The following is an 8,663-nucleotide window of genomic DNA, read 5'->3' on the forward strand; positions in this document are numbered from 1 at the left end:
CATATATCGTCGATGATTTACAATCACAGATTTCTATACATATAATATACTAGAGTGCTAACACAGCTATATTTTATATAAGAATATTTGAAGCCACGGCAGCCATTTACAATTGGGCAGAATATCGATATGAATTTGATATTCAATCGATTCATGTCATTCAAACGTTATTAATTCATTTTTTAAATGTATACATTTAAAACATTAAAAAAAATAAAAATAAACTAAAAATATTAAGTGTATATATATTGCACGTATAAGAATAAAAATGCCAATGTCTTGTAGCATATTTGGCTGTTCAAATAGATGTTCTAAAGGAAGAAATATCAATTTTTTTTCAGTAATACATATAACCAGTTTCTCTTATTTCTTTAGAAACTATTTCCATGCGTTATTAAATATTGCATCAAATATTTATAAATCAATACTTTTATATAAAATATTGCAGCTTTTCCTTTAAATAGAAAAATTGATTGCAGCTTGGTCGAATGCGATAAAAAGACAAATTGGACTCCTAGTTACAATCTGTATTAATGAACATTTTTACTGCAAATGATTTTCATAGTCCAGAGACTCAGAAGACATATTTAAAACTAATAATAAATATATATATATATATATATATATATATATATATATATAATAAGATAAAATATATCTACATTTTATTTAATTGTTATAAATAAATATATATTTAATTATTCTAAATAAATAATATAACAACATAATAATAATAATATAATAATAATAATAATAAGTATTTGTATATAATTAATAAATAATTATAAGATATATATATATATATATATATATATATATATATATATATTCTCAATTGGAAATGGCTTCATCTATCACGCTGTTAGCAAGGTATATTATATAGCATATAGAGTATCCCGTAATAGCCGGATCACTCGTCGTGTGCAGGTAAAGCGGGTTAATCTGAGTAGAAAAGTTTTCTACTATTTTGCGATATTTATAATAATTAATGAGATATTAATTTACAAAGATTAGCCAATCACAGCGTAAATAAAATTGTATTGAGAAGCAATAGGAGGGGCGCTCTATAAAGGACAATGACTATGTGCAAGCGGCGCGTAACTATGTATGACTATGGACGAGTGATTTCCGCCCCATCGTTCGTACATATCTATTTTTTAGCCTTTAGTAAGCATAGTCTTTGTAAAGCGCTCCATCCACTGTTTCCCAATGCGCTTTTATTTATGCTAATTGGCTAATCTTTTTAAATTAATATCATTAATTATTATAAATATTACAAAATGGTAGAGGACTTTTCTACTTAGATTAGCCCATTCACACGACAGGTGATCCGGTTTACGAAACATCCTGCATAGAAGTCTGTGTTTAGAATATAATATGATAACTGATAATGTTGACATGCGATCGGTACGGTCATAAAAACAATGGCCATAAAGTTGATCAATAATAAAGATTAAAAAACAAAAATAATAAGAAAAAAGGTTAATGCGGCAAGTTTAATTAATCTGTAAATCTAATTTGAATTTTAAAATCGAATTCAAATTTAAGTTTCTCAATTGATTGATTTTTGAATTTTTGGTAAGTTCTCTATTATAAAGAAATCGTGAATCATTTAATCACAGAAACAAGATATATAAGACTTGTGCTTTTATCTGTGAGTTTTTCCATTTAATTAAAAATATAAAATTTGTTATATATAAAGTTTTATAAAAGAATATGCAATAACATAAGAGATAAATAGCTTTACTGATAAAATATTTAATGTATATCATGCTAAAATAATATCATAACATTATTTAAAAAGAATTTTGGAAATGGAGAAGAGGAAAATTTATTAACCAAGATACTTATATGTTATGTTTCCATTCTTGAATAACTTGTATGGATTTTAATGTGCATTAGTGCAAAATAGTCAAGCGTTCGAATTCATTATGAGATATTGCATGTATGAGTACTTTGTATGTAGCCGGTAAAACTTTTATTTTATACAAGATGCTTTAGATACATTCGTCACAGCAACACCGATATTGCTAGACAAGAAGGGACGGATATCTTATTTTAATTCCTTTAATTCATTTAATTTTTATTAGATGACTCGTTTATGACTCGTTCCTGCAGCCATTTTGAGTTAAAATATCAGGAATGGAATCCTGATCTCATATATGATATGAAATCATATATTATATGCTATATAATACTTTATATAGAAATAATTTATTCTTGCAATATAGTTGGAATAAATTAGCTTCTTTACACATTATTATTTATATTCACTAAAATAAGTTTGTGAAATTTGTCAGATTTTTTTTTGATTCGTAAATTAAGGCTTACATCTTCAGCCGTATTGAATTATGATGTCAAGCAAAAAATCGTACAAGTTTTACTCTTGCGAAAAATATTGAAATAAAAATGTTTTTTCGAATGCATCTTTGTTTGATAATATTGATATAGATTAGTAAAATATACTGAAAATTTTTTTTTATTTATGAATTAATAAATAATTTTGATCAATTGTTGCAAAATCCATCTTTGCTAAAAAAAAGTCTTGTTATATTTTATTAATCTACACAATTATCAAACATAAATGGTCGTATTAAAAAAAAAATTTATTTATTTCCATGTATTTCCATATATTATATATCGTAAGAATAACTCATATGATTTCTCGTTTCTATATCATAATTTAATATATATATAAATAATATGATTGCATGGATTGTGTGGATTGAGTGGACAGGTAAGTCTTAATAGATAGCTATCAATCTTACAAATAATCATAAGACACTTATTTTCTCGTTAGAAACATAGCATATGTATAGACTAGATTACACAGCCATTTATTAACACATGATAGATACAGACTCTGCTGAATGTTAAAGATTAAATAGCCATTTTATCCTTTTCCTTTGTTACCCCTTTTTTTACCGCCTAAAAACCATAATTTATATAAATGCCAAGAAAATGTGAAACAAATAAATTATTTAACGGTTTCATTCAGCAGTAATGCATCCAAATAAATCCAATATTTATTAGACAAAGGAATTAATGAAAAAAAAAGTTACAAAAAAAATCTTCAATACGTTTTACTGTTTTTATTGAATATGACTAGAAATGTACGCAAAGAAACTAACTTATTTCAATATATAGTGCAAGAAAATATTTTTGTATAATCTTTCGCTATAGATGTCATAATTCAATATGACTATATTTCAAAGTCTTACGAATAACGATATCCTCCGAGATGCGATAATTGGTGTCCTATATCAATGAAGTGTTCTTTCGATGAAGTAGTACCGAAAAAGAAGGGACTTAGGCACGATAAATCGCATGTTATCGGAGTTGCGAGAAACAATGACAGAATCTTCTTGTCTCTTATTCAACGCTGTCTACAACTGCGCTGTCGTCTAAAGTGTGAAGCCAATTGAAGATCATCATATTTCTCTCGTATTTAGACAACTGATTTCCACGTTCTCTTTCAACATCCCGGACCGTCAATGCATGATTTCGTTCCTTTCGTCCAATCAAAGAAGTACTAGGAATCCGCGCGGCTGATCCGGGCACTAATAAAGTAGTTCCATGAGAAGTTTGCGCCGCGGTAGCTGCTGCTTCTAATTGGTCTAAATTAAATTCGCTCTGCGAGAGACGCTCCAAAGCGCGGTACGTAGTAAGTAATCTAACGTAATGCAAATAAAAGATCATTAATGCATTATATTAAAAAAAATTTAACAGTGTAATTTAATAATTCTTCAATAAACGCAAGTACTAACCTTCGTCGTATATAATTTTGTCTGACTTTCTTATTGACGGACCTAACTAGATCCGCTCCTGTAAAGGGCACAGGCGGTGGCGGCGGCACTGGTGGCTGCGGCGGCAGTTGCGATACTGATTGAGCGTTTGAGGAAGATTGTTGCTGTGCCTGTTGTGGTTGTGATAGCTGCTGTTGCTGTTCTTGTGCGGCTCCACCATGTGGGCTGGGAAGCTGAGATGTACTGGCTACAGGTTCGCCTACGGCGACCCAGGTGCTGCAGGATCTTGAAGCATGATCAAGTCTAGCATGTTCCAGCAGCAAGGAATTGCGCTGGACAGTGTCAAGAGCCAGAGCGGATACTGCTGTTCGAAGGCCACCGGTTCCAGCCGTGTCTGGATTGGGAAGCTGTGACACATCGCTCGTGCTGAAGCTCTTACGCAATCCTAATACTGATGATAAAACTCCGCAACTACGTATTAGCTCGTTTTCTTCCTCAAACCAAAGAATTTCAGGAATATCTGCTGGTCTATCGAGATACAAATAATAATTGAATAAATATATGTAATGATCTCTTTGCACATGACAATAAATGTATAGTGTAAAAATAATATATAAACATAATACGAACCTGTTACCCTGAATCTGTCGAGAATCCGGTTTTGGAGAAGGTCCTCGTGCGACAAGCTGCGCGTCACTGTACGACTTGAAAGTGACTAATCTATTGGCACAGCGCAGATCACTCGCAATTGAAGATACACTGAAGAGTGACAAATCGGTGGTAACGCTTTCGTGGCTTGGCGAGCGCAGCATTCGTGAGGTAACTTGCAAAGCTGGAAATTGCGTGGATGTCAGATTACCGCTTCCGCCACCACCGCCGCTGCCTCCTCCACTGCCACCGCTGCTGCTACAGCAATGCGCGCACATAACCGTGGGTATCGGCGAGGCTGGCTTTATTTCACTTTCGGACATTTTGTATTCGCTTGCGTCGATGTCCGATCTCTATTTATTTATCAATTTATTTCCGTTTCTGTTATCTGCGTGCTCTGGCTATTCCAATTTCTTCCGATTGTTGCAGAGTGGTTTAAATACAATGGCGAATTTAGGTCATGCTGAGTGTCCAATGTTTCTTCTCCGTTTTCAGAGCAACGACTATACATGATATTTTAAAGATAGAAAAATTAATCAGGTAAAAAGAAATTAATTTCTAAATGTAAAAAAACCTTTCAAGAAAGTTTAAATCCAAAATGTTCTATTGATATTCTCGATTATAATTAATTATAATATTAGAAGAAAAAAATATTACAAATTTTTTTAAATCTTACGCAAATAAATCAATTTCTCACATATATGTAAGAATGTAGAGATAGATGAAATATAAAACTTCCTTTAAAATTATCAACAATAAATAATCATCTTTCATCTGTATATATATTATATTATCGAATTAATCTTATGATAATTGTGCTTAAAAGTTACAGTTATTGCGAATGTAATAGTTACGAAAAGGAAATTGTATTGGCAAACTATCGCAAACTTATTCCATCAACCATGAATAAAAAGAAATATGCGATAAAATTTATTTTGATATTTTTTGTAAAAATAAGTTAAAATATGGTTTATCGCCTTTTTCGCACACAAGTAATTTTGCATAATGAAATTTCAGTATAAATCTTATCTTATAAATAATAACGTTTTTATATCTTATAAATAAATAATAAATGCATGAACAATAGGCTTCTAATGATTAAATTGATTAAGCAGATATAATTCATCTCTGATAAAATGCAGCATTTAATCGTTAAAAAATTGAATAACTTGATATATCTATGTCGGTTTTGGCAGTTTTACTTTGTCATTCCACAATTAAGGTTTGAATTATCAAAATATTAATACTCAATTTTGAAACTATGACAGATAATAATCTTTGTAATCTTTTTCTTGAAAGCAAAACATTCGATATTAAATCTGTTAAAGAAAATCCGCCATTAATATATAATATCATAAATTAATGTCGTAAATTTTTGCGTATGTGCTACACATAAAAAAGCTTCAAAAAAATTATCAATATTTAATTTGACAATACAGATATGCGAGTTAAGTCATCATTTCTCTTTTCTTCTCTCTTTTTTTCTCTTCTTCTCTTTCTCTCTCTGAGGCTTGTGATTGTATATACCATATATTAAACAGATAAACTATAATCTAGATTAACTTTTTTCTTTTTTTTAAGTTGTAAAAAAATTCTGATTTGAATAGCTAATAGTAAAATACTCTTGTAATGGCATACTGACTATGGCTGTATTATCGATAATTATACAGGATGTTAACAAAAACTATTCAATATTTATATGATAGATAGGACTACCATACTGAGTAAAAAAATTTTAGTAAACATGGGTCGAAAGCTTAATCGTTTCCGAGATATAAACATTTTTGCATGTTAGAATCATAATTGACTTATTGACTTCTATGTGTCGCATGCGAGGTTTACCTCAGTGTTTATAAATCGTGTTTTGAATATCTTCATTCAATTTTCATACATACTTCATAATAGAAGATTTTACCGACAGTCAGTCAATTGTCATTAACCGGTGATTACCGAAGAATTCGCGATTCTATAAAGGTGGATATACATTTAGCGAACGAACACCGAACAAACAGCGAATACGAACGTTCGTAATTTTTATTATTCAGCAGATATTCGTGCACGAATTGTTTTTGATGTATCGGCTCATGAAGGAATCGAGCCGAATGCGAATCGAATGTTCTATTTCGCATTTAGCGTATATCTGTTAAATAATAACAACGAACGTTCGTATTCGCTGTTCGTTTGCTAGTGTATACCCAGCTTAAGAAGGAGATGTCAAGCGTGAAAATGGAAAAAAGATATGTGGGACACCTTCTGTAAATATTGAGATAAAGATTTAAACAGATTATCTTCTTCTCATACGACACATAGAAGTCAATAGGTCAATCATGATGCTAGCATACAAAAATGTTTATATCTCAGAAACGGTTAAGTTTTTGACTTATGTTTACTAAAGTTTTTTTACTCAGTATGATGTATCCTATCTACCATATAAATATTGAATGATTTTTTTGAATATTTTGTGTATTCTCCAAAGTTACACTTTCCTTAAAATTGCCATTTCCATGTTTTCTTAAGCTACATATTGACTTTTTCAGTCATTTACTGTACTACGCATATTATTCAAATGAAATAGAAAAAAACATCTCAAAATGTGTTTTAGTTTGTTTTCTACATTGCTAAAATTAAATTCAGGATGTATTGAAAATTAATAGTCTTAAAAGAAAATATTATGCAGGGAAAAGTTATATGAAAAATAGAAGAATTGTATATTCAAAGACAGATTTAAACAGTGAAAGATATTTAATTTTCTTTGCATTTTTTAAATTTGTAAAAAAAAAATATTATATTTTTAAATGTAAAAATTACTAAAAACTTTTTAATTTAACGCATAAAAGTTAAATTAATCAAATCTGATCCAGTTTAAATATATCTTTTTTTTTCTCTTTTCTCTTCATATTTTTATTAAATTTTATGAAGGAAATAACATGTTTGTCTCATTATCTCTTTTCAACTTCTTTTGCGCGATTTATTTTTAATGATATTAAGCTATTTTAACTATATAAAAAAATTTTGCTTCTACTTTAAAATTAATTTTTATGGTAACTATTAACTATCATTTGTTGTCATTAATGGAAAGTGCAAGTAATTATGCTTGCAAGTAATTATACTTGCAAGTAATTATACTTGCATCCGCAATGATTCCTATAAACATATGATCATAAACTAATTGGTGATGATAGCAATTAAGTGTTACGAGTTATATACTTAATTAAACCATACTACGTGACAAAATATGCAAACATTTTCAGCCAATTTATATCAACTACGTCAGAAACGAGCTTTCTTCTAATACTTTCTCATCGCGATTATGAATGCATTGTCGTAAAATTATCGTCGCTGGCGAAAGATTCCGAAGTCACGAATGAAGCCGGCGCGATTCTATAAATACGCACGAATATTCCAATATCACTCTCACATCTAGTGTATCTTGCACTGTCAGCCACATGACGTGTTTCGTCGTGCCAAAGATGCCGCTGTTGCGAACAGCGTGTTCAACCGCTTGCGTGGCCAATGAAATCGAGGAAGAAGCTAGAAGCGAGTCGTAAGAAATATGCGTCACTGGCAGGAGCACGTGAAAAGGATAACACCATCAACACTGACAACACCGTTCTTATATTCGTCGAAAGAAGGCTATGTCGACGAGACGATGCGATTGTTTCGCTGGGCTCTATGGTCGTTGATCGTAGCTCAGATTCGCTCACTGCACAGGCGTCGCTATCGATCGATAGCTGGCTCTTCTCGAGTCTCGGAGTTTCGCCGCGCCCCAAACGACTTGGAGACATTTCTTCCATAAACTAACGGCCGATCTCCGCATCCCTTTCTAATTTTTTATCAGATCAACATTGAGTGTAAATGTAGACTCACACATAGGCCTATGAATTATCTAACTCGCTTGATTTTGGCTGACAATTTTGGAAAAGCAATCTTGATCTCTTCTTTTAATATGTATATACATTTCCTTTATAATATCCTTATGTCCAATCCTTAATATATGTACATGGGGACAGAAATACCTTGACACATGAATTTAGGCGCATCAAAGCATATATGAGAAACGAATATTTACTTCAATATGTGCATAAATTTATGTATTAAGATATTTCTGTTGTTGCGCATATGTACGTACACATACTTATTTTGCCTTTATTTTTTCATCTTGTAGTGTTAACATCAAATAAGTTAAATAATGTTTATTTAAATTAACAAAAATGCTGATTAATTTTGTGGAGAAAATTTTTAATCGTATGGGAAATGTATTACATGCAC

The 8,663-nt window shown here is 30.8% G+C and overlaps 1 protein-coding gene across 5 annotated transcripts; it reads right to left on the reverse strand.

Moving 5' to 3' along the window:
- Nucleotides 1-836: 836 nt before the first annotated feature.
- LOC126857144 (uncharacterized) lies at nt 837-8,213 on the reverse strand. 5 transcript variants are annotated; one of them, XM_050606316.1, is made up of 4 exons: nt 7,813-8,213; nt 4,377-4,897; nt 3,768-4,274; nt 837-3,673 (listed from the first exon to the last, which is right to left on the reverse strand). In XM_050606316.1, the coding sequence occupies exons 2-4, from the start codon at nt 4,715-4,717 to the stop codon at nt 3,373-3,375; spliced, it is 1,149 nt and encodes a 382-aa protein (XP_050462273.1). In that variant the 5' UTR covers nt 4,718-4,897; nt 7,813-8,213; the 3' UTR covers nt 837-3,372. The 5 variants fall into 5 exon arrangements, with proteins under 5 accessions (XP_050462273.1, XP_050462276.1, XP_050462277.1 ...); XM_050606319.1 differs by having other exon boundaries at nt 7,790-8,213; XM_050606320.1 differs by having other exon boundaries at nt 7,690-8,213.
- Between the last annotated feature and the right edge of the window lie 450 nt (nt 8,214-8,663).

Source organism: Cataglyphis hispanica, chromosome 20 (genome assembly GCF_021464435.1).
Source record: "Cataglyphis hispanica isolate Lineage 1 chromosome 20, ULB_Chis1_1.0, whole genome shotgun sequence".
In the NCBI taxonomy this organism is placed as follows: domain Eukaryota; kingdom Metazoa; phylum Arthropoda; class Insecta; order Hymenoptera; family Formicidae; genus Cataglyphis; species Cataglyphis hispanica.

Bases quoted from the DNA above. Each gene is read 5' to 3' on its own strand.
- LOC126857144 (XM_050606316.1), bottom strand. From the start codon at position 4,717: ATGTCCGAAAGTGAAATAAAGCCAGCCTCGCCGATACCCACGGTTATG. The intron at 4,275-4,376 runs GTTCGTATTATG...GTATCTCGATAG, and splicing joins CGACAGATTCAGGGTAACAG to ACCAGCAGATATTCCTGAAA. The intron at 3,674-3,767 runs GTTAGTACTTGC...GCATTACGTTAG, and splicing joins CAAAATTATATACGACGAAG to ATTACTTACTACGTACCGCG.